Below are 15,419 nucleotides of genomic sequence, written 5' to 3'. Positions count from 1 at the left end.
AATTGAAATAAAATAGGCATTAAAATACTTACACAAACATAGTACTACATGGTATAACAAACTGCAATATTGAACATTAGAAATATCCATAAAATCCATAAGAAACTTGCAAGCATGTAGAAACATGCAAAATTAATACTGCACTAAGAGTCTTTCACACATTTTGAATATCTCTTTAAGTATACATAGGTTGCAACTAATGATTATAACCCTTCTCTACTATTACAGTTATAACTGTAGCTATGCACAAACAAGAGGTGGCAAGGCCCAGAGAAGAGATCCTGGATTGAAAACCTGGCTCCAACTTGTGAAACAGATAGAGACCTAAGGTAGTGTCTCAGATCAATTTCACTTTATGGTAAGAAATGACCTCCTTGGCAAGAAATGAACATTGGACCAGCAAAAAAGCATTTGTCCAATTGTTTCATCCTGTACTAAGATGATGGCTACTGTAGATCACTGTAGATCTCAACAACAAAAAACCTCATATAAAAAGAAAAATCACAAAGTTTTAGAGAGCTAGCTGTGCAAAACAAAGAAGATTACAGGAGACCTTTGTTATCTGCAGTTTCACAGATTGTGGTTTCATGTATCTGATGATGGGTCTTAGAAACTCCGTTCCTTTATCCAGTGCATGAAATATAGGCAATTTTTGCCTATCCACGATTCCTGAGTGGCCAAAAATGACTTCTGATGTCATTACCAGCCGCCATTTTGAAGCACAGTGCCATTTTGTGGTTCTTTTTTGTTTTAAAAAATTAAACAATAAGAGGAATGGGGGGTTGGGGGAGCATTCTTGGAAACCTGGAGAATAAAGTACTATGCTTTCTACCCTTATTTCTGCTCCCTTCCTGCTTTTTTTTTAAACCCCCCCCCTTTTTTTTGGAGTAAGGAACCTTACCCCTGGATTCCCATAGGGGTAAAGTTTCTTTATTTGTTATTTCCATATTCACACTAATTGATGAGGGTTGTGAGGGGGCTAGTATGTACTCTCCCCCCTTGAATTTAAACTTGGAACCATCCGTTTCTTGCTTTGACATTTTTAGCGACTTTTCTGTGGATAAAATTTCTCACATTCGGGCCAAGCTGGATTCCACAGTTATTGCAGGGTCTTCTGTGGAGGTATCCAGCAACTCTTCTTATGGGATTAGTTTGGATCATTTTCAGTTTGTGACTCCTGAGGAAGCAGACAGACTGCTTCGGACTGTGAGCCCTACAACCTGTTCTCTTGACCCTTGCCCAACGTGGCTTATCTCATATGATAATTATATTATCAGAGAGGGTCTGGTAAATATTATAAATGCTTCTCTGAGGGAGGGCAGGATGCCTCCTTGTCTTAAGGAGGCTTTTATTAGACCACCTTTGAAGAAATCTTCACTGGATCCCTCAGAGTTAGCTAATAACAGACCTGTTTCTAACCTTACATGGTTGGGCAAAGTGATTGAGTGGGTGGTGGCTTCTGAACTCCATGCAGTTCTGGATGATACAGATTATCTAGACATATCAAATTGGCTTTCGTGTGGGCTATGGGCTCAAGATTACCTTGGTTGGCCTTATGGATGATCTCCAATTGGCTATTGACAGAGGGAGTGTGACTCTGCTGATCCTCTTGGATCTCTCTGCAGCTTTTGATACCATCGACCATGGTATCCTTCTGGACCGCCTGAGAGGGGTGGGCTTGGGTGGCACTGTTTTACAGTGGTTCCACTCCTACCTCTCTGGTAGATTCCAAATGGTGTCACTTGGAGACTGTTGCTCGCAAAGCGAGAACTAATGTATGGAGTTCCACAAGGCTCCATAATGTCTCCAATGCTCTTTAACATCGACATGAAAACACTGGGAGAGATTATCAGGAGGTTTGGTGCTGGGTGTTATCAATATTCTGATGAAACTCAGATTTACTTCTCCGTCGACCTCATCAGGAAATGGCATATCTTCCCTAAATGCCTGCTTGGAGGTGGTAATGGGCTGGATGAGGGATAACAAACTCAAGTTGAATCCAAATAAGACTGAGGTACTGACTGTGGGGGTCAGGACCTGAGAGATGATTTAAACCTGCCTGTTCTGGATGGGGTTAAACTCCCCCTAAAAGATCAGGTATGTAGCTTAGGAGTGCTCCTGGACTCAAAGTTTTCCCTGGCTTCTCAGGTTGAGGCAGTGTCCAGGAGCACTTTTTATCAGCTTTGGCTGATATGTCAGCTACGCCCATTTCTAGAGGTGAATGACCATAAAACAGTGGTACATATGCTGGTAACCTCCAGACTTGACTTCTTGAATGCACTCTATGTGGGGCTGCCTTTGTACATAGTCCAGAAGCTACAATTGGTACAGAATGTGGCAGCCAGATTCGTCTCTGGAACAACACGAAGGGACCACATAACACCCGTTTTGAAAGAACTGCACTGGCTGCCAATATATTTCTGGGTGAAATACAAAGTGCTGGTTATTACCTATACAACTCTTAATGGCTTGGGATCAGGTTATTTAAGAGAGCGCCTCCTTTGTTATAAACCCTCCCGCCTTTTACAATCTTCTGGAGAGGTCCGGTTACGGTTGCCACCAGCTCATCTGGTGGCTACTTGGGACCAGGCTTTCTCTGTGGCTGCCCCAGGGCTTTGGAATATGCTCCCTGCTGAAATAAGAGCATCTCCTTCTCTTTTTGCTTTCAGGAAGACCCTCACGACTTTCCTGTTCTCTCAGGCTTTTAATTAGAATTTTAATAATTGTAATAATTTGTTTTATATTGTTTTTATTGTGTTTAATGTATTTTAACCTGTGATTTTAATGTTGGCATCTGTACACTGCCTAGAGATTTACATATCAGGTAGTATAAAATTGAGAGAGAGAGAGAGAGAGAGAGAGAGAGAGAGAGATGGTTGTTCAACCAGCTGTGAATCCACCCAACAGTAGCATCATCTAGCCAACTTGTCAACAAGGATATCATGGAGGGACTTATGTCAAATGCTTTGCAGATTAAGATACACTATGTCTACAGCATGCCTATGATCTACCAGCTAGTAACTCTGTCAAATAAGGAGATGAGATTAGTCATGACTTGTTTTTGACAAAGCCGTGCTGGCTCCTACTAATTATGAGATTCTTTTCTAAGTGCTCAAGGACAGTTTAATAATCTGTTTTAGGATCTTGCCAGGTCTGTAGTTTCCTGGCTCCTCCCCGCCACCTTTTGAAGACAGGGATATTTGCTTGTCTCCAGAGTTTCAGTAATTCACATGTTCTCCATGAGTTCTTCAAGATTAGACAGTGATTCTGAGACCATGTCTGCAAAATTTTCTTCAGTACCCAGGGATGTAATTCATCTTGAACTGGAGACTTACACTCTTATGGCAGCTAAGTGTTCTCTTGCCAGCTCTTTACCTCTCTTGAGGTACATTTCCCGCCTTTATATGTGCATCTTTTGCACGGCTGAGCCGGTTTTGCCTTGTTGGAGAAAACAGATGCAAAATAGGCACTAAGCAGCTTTGCCTGTCACCTGTTACCAATGCACCATTTTCTCCAGGCAACAGACCTATCACTTTTTTGTCTTGTCTCTTGTCCTGGACAAATTCAGCAAACTCCTTTTTATTGTTTCTGGCACCCTTCACAATCCTCAGCTCAATCTGAGCCTTAGTTTTTCTCACACCATCCCTACAAGTTCAGGACCAGCCTTTTGTTTTCTACCTTGGTTACATGCCTCTCCCTCCATTTCCTATATGCCTTGTTTTTGCTTCAGATTTCTTTGGGCATCCACGCTAGTTTCTCGAGAAGTCTCCCATTTCCCCTTTTCATGGGAATTTTTTGTGATTGTACCTTGAGTATTCACATTTCAGCATATCCCATCCTTCCTTCTTATTTTACCTTTAGGATTTTTAGCCATGGTACCCTATTAGTTTTTTCTTTCAACTCATTAAAGTCCACCTTCCTGAAATCCAGGTATATGTCTTGACTTCCTGAAGTTTTTCTTCTCCTTGATATGAATTCCAAGATAGCACAGTAATTTTCCCTCATGGTTTCCCCCGTCCCAACTTTCACTTCTACCCATCTCCCTTGTTGGTGGCTGACCTGTTGATTCCACCTTCTGAAAGGTTAAGTTGTCACCTAGGGTTGGGAGTTAAGATCTTATTGGATCGCTCACTCAAATTAGATTTCCAGCTGATGTCAGGATAGTTAAAGTCCCCAATACGATTAATGCCTGCTTCTGAAAATTTGGTAATCTGCCTAAGGACAGTAACGTCCATGACTGCCACTTGGCCCTATGATCTGTAGTAAATTCCCATGGTGGTATTACTTTCCCTCGCCCTCACCTTTTATTTCTACCCACTCTCAGCTAGGCTTCCATGCTCAGATTCATGGATTTCTGTACAAGCATATACATTATTTTCAAACAATGCAACTCCCTTGTCCCTTTCTGTTGAGTCCATTTGTTTTGAACAAGTTATACCCTTCAAGCACAATGCTCTAATCATGAGTCTCATTCCACCAAGTTTCAGTGATATCTATTAGATCATATTTGCCTTCCAGTGTTAGGATTTCTAGTTCCTTCTGTTTGTTTCCCATAAATTGCATTCATGTACAGACATAAGAGACTGTGGGTATCACCATCTTCTGGCTTCTTTGCTATAGTGACATGTGAATTTCTCAGTGCGCACTTCAACCCCCGCCCCATTTTGCTTCTGTCTTTGGCACCTTTTCCATAGTATTTGGTTTTATAGTTGGTACTGGGCTTTTACAACAGTAATGAATGCACTACTGAGAGACCTTAAAGGCCACGCTGAAGACAAATCATCCTGGAGAGAATCTATGTGGTCGCTAAGAGTTGACATCTACTTGATGGCACTTAAATCAATCAATTGGGCTTTTATCTCCTTTTGTATTTCTTTTCTATTAAATACAGAATCTCTCTTCTTAAAGATCTTTTTTAGATCTACAGTTTCTTATTGCTGAACCTTGTTTTCACATCACTGCTCAGTTGCTTTAGGATGGTATGGTGAAGGGGGTCTTCGTGTATGCAACCAGATCAGGGGCGTAACTACCATTAGGCAAGGGGAGGCGGCTGCCTAGGGGCCCCCCAGAGGCAAGTCACATGACTCCCCAACACCCGCAGAGCTTCGGTGCCGTGGAAAAGCCAACCCCAAGTTTGGAGCAAAGGCTGCATGCATGCAGCAAAATCCTTGTCTGCAGAAGCAACTCTGAGCCGGGAGCACTCTTCCCCATGGGAGGGTGGAGGGACAGGGTTAAAACGAGGGAGTGGAGTTTTCTAGAGAAGCTGGCATAATGGGGATGTGAGTGTGAGTGTATTGTGAAGTGTGTGTGTATCAGTGAGGGGCCCATTTTAAAATTTTGTCTTTGGGCCTACTCCAGCTTTGTTATGCCCCTGAACCAGATAAATGCTTTGCTGAAGATTCAGTGTTCACAGCTTATTAATTCGCCCACATTTCACAAAACCAAAAGAGATGCATAAAATGGACCTTTTCTTACTATAATTCCCCATTCCATACAACAAGAAATAATATACCCCATTGGCATCATATGACTGGTATGGACTAGTGCTCAACCCAATACCCCCCCCTCCGCATTTTCACCACCACTCTCCTGGGTGATGAAAATGGGGGCAGGTGTTCAGTTAAGTGAAGGGGGGCACAAACTGCTGAAAATTACAGCATTCAAGCAGCTTACCTTTACTGTAGGCAACAACGGCAGTGGTGTCCTTTGAACTTTACTGAAAATGCAAGCCTTTGTGAGTAGCAGAAGAATCAGAACTGACGGTATTGCTGCTTTTACCAGGGCTGGCTCCTACTGGCTGCCATTTTCTACCCTCCCCCGGCCTATTTTTGGAAAGGAAGCTTGTAAAGCCAACTGCCAGGAAAAGAAGCAGCTCTTGATGTACTGATCCCACACTACCCATAGAGGAATGGCATTTTCAGTAAATTAGATGCTGCCACCACTAGCAATAAAGGTAATCTAACCCTAGAGAGATGCCAAAACATTTGGGGACATTAGTGCTCACCCCAAATTGCCTGGTTCAGAAAATAAACCACATTAAATTAAGCAAATGATAATATGGACTGGTTAGATATCCAATCATATATGGTGGTGTTAATTATACAATTTAGTCTCTCTCCAACTTTCCAGTATTGTATTGGAGCTAAATATATTTCACCATAATTATTTATATGGAACCTAATATTATAAAACTTGATGAACAATATTTACTTAGACTATGATCTAACAACCCATAATGTGATCTTAATGGGGGGGGGGGCTCACTGTAGAACATCTAGTTTTGCCATGATAGTTTGAATGTGACTGCTTCCACAGGTTTGAAGTTGGAAAACAAAAGTAACTTTGCTTTTCTTAGGAACATATCAGTTATACTTCTTAACATGGTCTCTCTAGTTGTAGCTGTTCCAATTTAGCCTACTTTAGCCAAACAAGTTCACTGTTCTTCAAATGACCACAATGAATTTAGGTAGAAACAAACTTGGGGCGGGGGTGATGGTGGTTGTTTTCATTTTTCTCATAAAGTGTGGGATGGGTAAAAAAGCATACTAAAAGGCAGTCAAATTAAAAGAGTTGACACTGGAAATACTGAGTAATTTTGCTGAGTCTATCTGTTTTCTGTTACAGAAGTATTTCAGGATGAAAAGCATTGTTTTACACTGAGAAAGGTTATAGCTTTGTAAAGCAGATCTGTTCTCTGAATACTAATTATACTTTTATTTGCTGCTAGAAGACAAAATTCAATCCAGAGACATTTTCTATAAACAATATGGTCCGCTTATACTAAGGCAGCGCAAATGGATATAAAGCAGCTGTATTTTCATGGCATGCTCTTTATCAATATCTCACAGACAATCTATATGTTCAAGTGACAAGATTAATTAATATGATACTAAATAGTAAACCAACTGTGCCATATACCTGTCAAAGGAGTGATACTGCATTGGGAGGATAGGCTGAGCTTCTCTCTTCAGTGCAGGGTCAGGGTAGGGGATTGGATCAGGGCCACATTCTGCAATCTCAACAGGAGCTGCCACTAGACTTTTCAAGATTTCCTTGACATTGATGCCCTTGCTTTGGCTGATACTTGATATTGAGGATGCAGGTTTCAGGATATCACTGGGACTCTCTGTCAAGCTTTCCTGAGATTTCTTCACTTCAGAAGACAAAGTAGACAACAGTTCACTCATAGCATCAGGGCCAGCACTCGTTTCTAAGTCTGTTCCATTCAAGATACTGGGCATCTGTTCCTCTCCAATTCCAGAGTCCGTATGAGGAATTGAGCTTTCCAGCTGAATATCTTCAACTGGTGTTGGAGTTTCTTTTTCTTTGATATTATCTGGAAATACAGCTGGAGTATCTGCAAAAGAAATGTTAAAACACAGTTGTGTGTGGAAATCAATATGGCTATATCAATGTTATTAATAGAAATTGAGATAGGCAATTTTGCAGATGCATTCACGGAGGCCTCTTTCTACTATGCACTGAAGAGCCACACTCACGTGGTCCATCTTTAACTGTCCTTCATCCCCTCTCCCAGATTCCCATGGCAATCATGTTCAATGCCAGATATATTTTCTGACATTGCCCCCTCACCCCTGCTGCTGAAACCAAAGCAGATATGGGAGTGCAATGCTTAATAAGTGCCTACTGTATCTAGGCCCTTTCAAGGATTGCAAAAAGGAGAAGTTGACTTTAAGATGCCAGCAGTCTATTTTGTTTGTATGTAGTTGAGCCTCACCTCTCTCTCTCTAACTTTAGTCTCTCTCTAACTCTCGTCAGTTGTTGAGCAACAAGAAAGGGCATTTATAAGTTCGGTTTTAAAAGGCTCATGATCTGGTGCGCTAGCTACCTACTTTGGTTCACATGACATATGCATAAATAGTTCTGCTCCATAAAGAATGATGGAGACTAGGAAGAGATGACAGAGATTGACTCAGTCTGAGATATGAAGCCACAGTTATATTATTATTATTTCCATTTTATATCTGCTCTTCCTCCAAGGAGCCCAGAGCAGTGTGCTACATACTTAAGTTTCTCCTCACAACTAGGTTAGGCTGAGAGAGAAGTGACTGGCCCAATGTCATCCAGCAAGTCTCATGGCTGAATGGGGATTTGAACTCGGGTCTCCCCGGTCCTAGTCCAGCACTCTAACCACTATATGCCAAAGCTTCTTAGTAGCCAGCCTAGTCCAGTCACATCATCAGTTTGTCTCAGTACTTGAAGGAATCAGCACTCTCATGCAGGGCTGTCCTTAGGGCATAGCAACCAGGGCAAATGCCCTGGGCCCCGCTCTTTTAACCCCTATTAGAATTAATTAGAAGGGGGCCCTGCACTGGCTGATTTGCCCCAGGCCCCGCACACAGCCAGGGCTCTCCAAGGACAGCCCCTGCTCTCATGGATTGAGACATCTAGCCTGTTAGCAGAGTCCATCCACTCCCATCCTGGAAACTCTGACTTTCTTTGGAAAGCAGCAGAACTAAAGAAAGCACTGTCACTTTTGTCCTCTGTCACCTTTGTGATGCTTGAAATTCTGGTTAAAGTGTTTCAGGACAGACACACACTCGATCTTAGCCAAGAGGCCAAGAAGCCTGTTTCAAAAAAATATTCAAATTTACAAAAATTACGGAGTCTGAGCAAAATTCAGCTTTTTGCAGAATTCAGTGACAATCCTAGTATTTCTCTTACAAAGTGCTGGCTTTGTAACAAATAGCAAATTTTTAAATACAACTGCTGTACTAAGTTATGCAAATTATGTTGCATCTCTTTCAAATAGTTTCTAAACTTTCTGGAGATGAAGTTGTTCCCATTTCTAAAGTACAGGTGAACTCTGGTATCTGTGGGGGAGTTCCGTTCTCCTCTACAACGTGGATTGAGTCATTGAATCAATGGGAAACCGGGAGCTGGGGTTAGGTTCTTAGAGGCTCAAGCAATGCCCCCCAAGCCCAAACTGTGCCATTTCCCCAAGAAAAATAGTGTTCGATTAAAAAGGGGGGGCACAAAATGTTTCTTCTCAAAATGGTGGGTGGAAATGACCTTGGAGGTTCGTACTGGCCATCCACAACCTGTAGATATTCAAATTTAACCCTTTATCAATGCTTGTAACTGATTTTTGCAACAAATCAGTTGCTTTTTTTACAAGCTTTTGTAGATGCTAAGAATGGAAATATTGTGCTGGTATATTTTAGGGAGATAATAATCTAATGTGTGTATTTATTTATTTATTTATATACTGCCTGACTCCAAGGGCTGCAGGCAGTTCACAAAAACAAAGACAAGGAATTAAGAAATTTAACACATTTAGCAATTTAAAAAACATCTAAACAGCAATTACAAATTTAAAAAATTCAGAGATTATTAAAAGCCTGGCTAAAAAAAATGTGTCTTAAGTGCTCTTTTGAAGCTGGTAAAGATGCTAAACCATGAATGTCTATAGGGAGCACATTCCACAGCCTAGGAGTGACTACAGAGAAGGCCCACTCCCGAGTCACCGCCAGGCAAACTGGCGGTATATGGAGATAGACCTCTCCCGATTATCTTAATGTGCAGTGGAGATCATGCAGAAGGAAGCACTCTCCCAGATAATTTAGATTATTCAGGAAGAGTTATTTATAAACATATATTTTAATCTTTTCAATGCCATAAGGATAAGATTAGATTTTAAAAAACTAACAGTAACTACAATTCAATCTATGAACACGAGTTCTGGTTTTCAAAAAATGTGGCTGACATTGTGCAGCATAATGTATGTAGGTGGTTCACAAGTGCCTGCTACGGATGGGCAGAACTTTTTGATGGCAAAATGCTACAACTCATAACAGGGCATTTTGAGCTCAAAACAGAACTTCCTTTAAATAAAGGGCCTGTTTTGAGTTCAGAGCAGAACAATCCCATTTAGATCTAAGTGTATCCATGTTCTGAGTGCCATTTTGGAGACCTGTTTTTCCCTTGCTGATTGTTTTTTCTGGCACTGGCTTCTGATTTCCTTTCTTCTTGGCCGGCTTGTTATCATACAAATGAAGTGTTGTAATGGGCAACTGTGGCCCCATTGGCTGAAAGGGAGGGAGAGTGGAGGGAATTCCAAATTTGAATTCCAAATTCAAAATGTATTCAAATGGACTGGGAGGCAGAGAGAGCCCTTATAGTATGCTGGGGCTCATGTAATACCCAAATACTATGTGGAGGTGTACTTGGAAAACTAAACCCCTGGTGGCGCAGTGGTAAAACTGCTGCCCTGTAACCAGAAGGTTACAAGTTTGATCCTGACCAGGGGCTCAAGGTTGACTCAGCCTTCCATCCTTCCGAGGTCGGTAAAATGAGTACCCAGAATGTTGGGGGCAATATGCTAAATCATTGTAAACCGCTTAGAGAGCTCCGGCTATAGAGCGGTATATAAATGTAAGTGCTATTGCTAAGTGCTATTGCTAAACAGAAGTGCTTGTCTAATTCTCTACTATGCATTGTAGCGTCACTATTACATACGTTTTAAAAATAAATGGAGAATTTGACTATTCCCAGATACGCCGAAAATAATTAAAGGATATGCAGAGTAAACTGTGTTACTGCTTGGAATATATTCTAGTATTTCAGAAAGACAGTTAAAATGAGAGAAAGAGAGCAAGAAACTCCCAGTGGGCCTTAATTCTAAGGATTTCACACTGATTCAAAGACAAACTCACCATTAATAGCCATATTATTAAGACATCACATTTAACTCACTTATCACAAGAAGCAAAGTAAGAGCAAATTAATATAATCCTAGCTCATAAGCTTCAGCTAAGTGTTCACAAGCCCTGATTCTCTGTACATAGTGCCAAACTGAATATGTGTACAGTGACTTACATTATATTAAAATTGCTTTAATTTTTTTTAACCTGTAGCCCCTTCGGGGGGCTTCCTAAAGGCCACTCCTAAAGTGGGGGGTCTGCAAAGGTTTCCCCTTCCCCCGCTGTTATCTAGGGCCTCTCAGGGACCATTTGAGCATGTGCAGTGGCAATTTTTTACAATATTTTTTAAAATGGCTGCTGAAAACAAAATGGCCACCAGGCATGCTCAAAAGGCCTCTGCGAGGCCTGGCATGGCCTAGGGCCTCACAGAGGCCATTTGAGCATGTACAATGGCCATTTTGTTTTCGGCGGCTATCTTTTTTTTAAAAAAAATAACCTTCAAGCAGTGCCCGGGGCATGTGCCCTGCCTGCCCTACCCTAGATATACTTCCGGCTAGGAAGTAACGTGATGAGTCATAATTGTGTGCGAGAGAGCAACTTCTGTCAATGAGATGTTACTGCAGCGCAGGCACTGTGGTTTGGCAGTGGATCCTGGGTCAGTGATTCTTTTTTAGCCATTTTTGGTAGGGCACAATGGGTGCTACCTACCACCCATCCCATAAAAGAAATGGGCAAGCAGGCAATTTTAAACAAGTTTTTAGCCTTTGCACACAACTACATGCAATGGAAATAATGGACATAGTTTTGCACAACTGTGATTGTACACCTGCAATGTTTTAGACACCTGTGGCAGCACGGGAGGTTCTGAACTATCTGTGTTACACAGCACATGTCAGCCAGTGTATTTATAAAAGCACTATAATTGAAGTCATAGGAGTTATTATTTGGGAGTTTCACTACAACTACTAGATAAAAAGAAAGAAACCACAGTTATACATTAGGTATACAACATGCTTACCACAAAGCTGTTAGTGCTGTTAGAATGGTAGACTAAACATTTTACCAGCCAAGCCAAGGAGCTAGCTTAGTGATGGCAGCAGACCTGTGTGCATCAGAACACAGATCACTCCTTCCAATTCATATACTGTGAGATGTATGTAACAATTTAAAGCAGAAAAGCAATGCTGATGCACAATTTTAAGAATTTATGCATTTGCACAAGACCACTGGCACTTCCTTAGATGTCTGCAGGAGCACGGACTGATTGGGAATGCTCACATAACACAGTACAACATGTGGGTCAGTATTGTTACATAATTGATGTGGGGGGAAATGAAGCTTTCTCTCAATTCCAAAATATTTAAATTTCAAAGTGGCTCCAATCCAGCCCAGGGAATTCAGTGAAATATATGCAACTTACCGCTGTGCAACTGTCAACAGGGATTGACACCAACCTAATACCAACTATTAAAGTTATAGTAATACCAACGACTAAAGATATGATTTGTAAAACAAGAACTCAGCATCATTCATCTAAACATATTTCAATTAAATTTAGTTCTAAGATATATGCCTTGAATCACATTGCTCAGTTTCTCGTTCTTTATTCCCACAACCACCCTGTGAAGTAGCTGAGTCTCAGACAAACACAGAGTCAGAATCATTGAGTAAACTTTGTAGCTGAGTGGCAATTTGAAAGTGTGTCTCCCTGTCTAAGTCCAATATTCTAACCACAATGTCACATTGGTTTGTTGTAGAACTTTAGCAAAATTGAACAATTAGGATTTAATGTTTGGTTAAGGTTAAACCCTGAATACTAGGGGAAGTGTTTGAGCACATTCTTTGCATGCAGAAGGTCCCAGGTTGAATCCCTGGCATCACCAAGCAGGAGGACTGGGAAAGGTCCCTGTCTGGTACCTAGGTAGCTCAGGGCGGTTCACAAACATCAAAGACCCTTTAAAACAATTTAAGAGCACGGGAAGGCCAGGCCAAACAGGTAGGTCTTTAGGGCTCTCCTAAATTCCAATAAAGAATTCAAATTATGGATGAATTAAATTCTGTTAGCCAGCATGAGTGCCCAGGATTTGGCAGCGGTACTCTCACGACATGCTGCGAGAGTTCGAGACTGAGGGAAACATCATTTGGGGGTTGGAGGAGTCCGGAGGGAGAGCTGCTCCAGTGGTTGGGGGCCAGCTAGCAAGGGTGGCGAGAGGAGAGGAGGAGGCGGGAGGCTGAGCCGCGCTGCCGAGAGGAGCCCGGCTGGGTGGGTGGGCAGTGGCGGGCTCCCAAAAATGGCCGGGCGGAGGCTGGCACAGCAACTGGGGGAGAGCAATGGAGGAGGCAGGCGGTGGGTGAGGAGGAGGTGGTGGGCCCTGGCAGAGGAGGCGGCCAGCAGGTGAAAATGATGGGGAGCAGACGGGTGGAAGGAAGGGAGGAAGCGGCGAGGAGAGACTAGCGGCGCAGATGCTGTGCGCCGGTTCAGCTAGTTAAAATATATTTTAAGAATAAAAATAATCATATAATACTTTTCTTGTGTTTAATCACTTATCTTTGCAAGAAGTCTTGTAAGATGGTCCCCTGTTTTCATCCACACATTGCAGATGGGAAGTGGGAGGTCAGGAGAATAGTGACCTGCCCAAGGCTAACCCTTGTTTGCAACTGGGATGAAATTTGCATTCGGGGCTTCCCAGCTCATTGCCTTAAACCAATATGTTACATCAGCTCTGAATGATCACAGTTTTTCAAAAATGCAGATTTCCAGTCAATATTTAGGGTAAAGTTCCACAGGGGTGTTTTTTTCAGGACACTTCATTTCTGCAAAGACTCATAAGTATAGATAAATACTTATTTGCTGGCTTAACAAGTGGGCTAAAACAGAGTAATAAATCAGTTTAGCTGAATAAGATTAAAGAAAGAACAAGTGATTTAGCAAATAACTAAAAATGTTCAATGTAATACTCTAAGTATGGCTTTCCAGGCAGATGTCCCATAGGGAGAATCAATAGCTTGGTAGGTAGAATCATTACATTGGATCTTCTGACTCGAAAAAGAAAAAAAGAAAAGGAGTGTGTGTCTGGGACTTATTACAATCTAAGTCCCTTCCATTCTACCCCTGCTTTCCTCAATTATTCTCCCCTCCTCTTCAACATTCTTGTGATATGGAACTTGTGGAGGCTTCTCTGCTCTGAGCCTTTACTCCACTATACTGATGTGAATGTGTATCCTGCCATAGAGCATGGGCCCTCCATTCTGCAACACCTGGGCATACTGAATGATCACATGACAGATGCTCATACAACATGCAAGAAGTCTTCTTCCCTTTCCCAGGTTGCTAGGAAACCCCTTTTTTCCTCTCTCCAGCCTTGTAGGAATGGGTTACAACTTCACAATTCCAGCTCCAAATATATATTGCCTCTACTGCATGATATGTATCATTTTTGGCCGTAAATTTTTAGCACAAAATCAATTTCAGCTTTCTTTTTATTTAAGTATATAAAGATGGGCAGCAGCAAAATGATAATCAATTACATCTGTCTGGGTTTAAAAAAAAAAAAACTTTGACAGTAGGCTTTTAAATTTTCAGCAACCTCAGTTTATTGTAGCACTGACTTGTCTGTAGAAAAGGAAGGAGCATTGCTAAACTTAGTGATTTTAACCTTGTCCAGGAGTAAGAGGTTGGATACCAAATGCCTCCTCCTCACTCTTTTTTCATTATAACTGAAGAGTTCATTTATTACACCAAGGGAAAAGTAATGCATTTAGTTGAATAAATGATACTGTATCTGAAGTGACATCATTTGTCACGCTCCTCTCTTAGTATGCTTTATTTTACTTGATTTGTGAAGTACATTCAGTTATTTTTGCCTGGTAAGCTACCTGAATAGCCTTAATGTAGCCTTTGACTGACTGACCAACTTAGTCAAAAGTTATGAAGTGTTTTGCTGCTTATTCTGTGTGCTGAAAAAACAGGGAAAGTGTTATAAAATCAAGTGCTTAGTAGTTTAACCTTTTAAACTTGGCTAAACAAAAATACATTTTCAAAGAAAGCGGCTTCATCTCAGAATCTTTGAAATTGGTCTTACTCAAGACCTTAACAATAGGCACTGCATTGCTCAACATGAGTTTTAACAATAGGCACTGCATTGCCCAACATTTGTACTTTGTCAATCAAGAAAAACAATTTGAAAATGAATTTTACTTTAAATTCAATAAAACATCCACAATGACAACGTAACAATAGAGGGATGACAATGGTAAACATTTAAAGAGAGTTCTAATTCTATGGCACAATTAACATTATTACAACAACTGGCTATTAGCCTGACTCACAGTTCTGCTGTTAAGGTCATACCATCGTAACAGGATGATCAATCATCAACACTCTTTCAGCCCAATCCTAAGTATGTTTACTTGGAAGCAAATCCTGGTGTGGCCAGCAGGTGGGACATTAAACTACCAAAGTTATAGTCATTTAGATTGCATGAAATTAAGACTACCTATAGAATACTCATTCCTAATGCAGCAAAATTGTATGATGTTAATCTTGCATGTACAGGAATTACCAGTGTACTCAGAGTGGGTGTTTGTGAACTCATCACTGACTTAGCATTTAACTGAACAGCAGTATCTCTTAATTCAGTGCTATGGGGCAACAAATGACTGATAATGAAGAAGTCCAGATTCCTGTGCTCCATGAAGAAAAGGCGAGATGCAAATATATTCAGTAAATAACAAACATAAATGGGTTTACAAAAA

The 15,419-nt window shown here is 41.2% G+C and overlaps 1 protein-coding gene across 11 annotated transcripts in view; it reads right to left on the bottom strand.

The window, feature by feature from the left end:
* The window catches only part of NBEA (neurobeachin), a 670,094-nt gene that overhangs the window by 447,114 nt on the left and 207,561 nt on the right, over positions 1 to 15,419 (bottom strand). For all 11 annotated transcript variants that reach the window (XM_053311836.1, XM_053311837.1, XM_053311835.1 and 8 more), the window contains one exon: positions 6,919 to 7,357. In XM_053311836.1, the coding sequence (XP_053167811.1) occupies positions 6,919 to 7,357 (439 nt within the window). The remainder of the gene's footprint in view (positions 1 to 6,918; positions 7,358 to 15,419) is intronic.

Source organism: Hemicordylus capensis, chromosome 3 (assembly GCF_027244095.1).
Source record: "Hemicordylus capensis ecotype Gifberg chromosome 3, rHemCap1.1.pri, whole genome shotgun sequence".
NCBI lineage: Eukaryota > Metazoa > Chordata > Lepidosauria > Squamata > Cordylidae > Hemicordylus > Hemicordylus capensis.
Note: the sequence above shows the minus strand (reverse complement) of the source record. Positions and strands in the feature narration are given on the sequence as shown.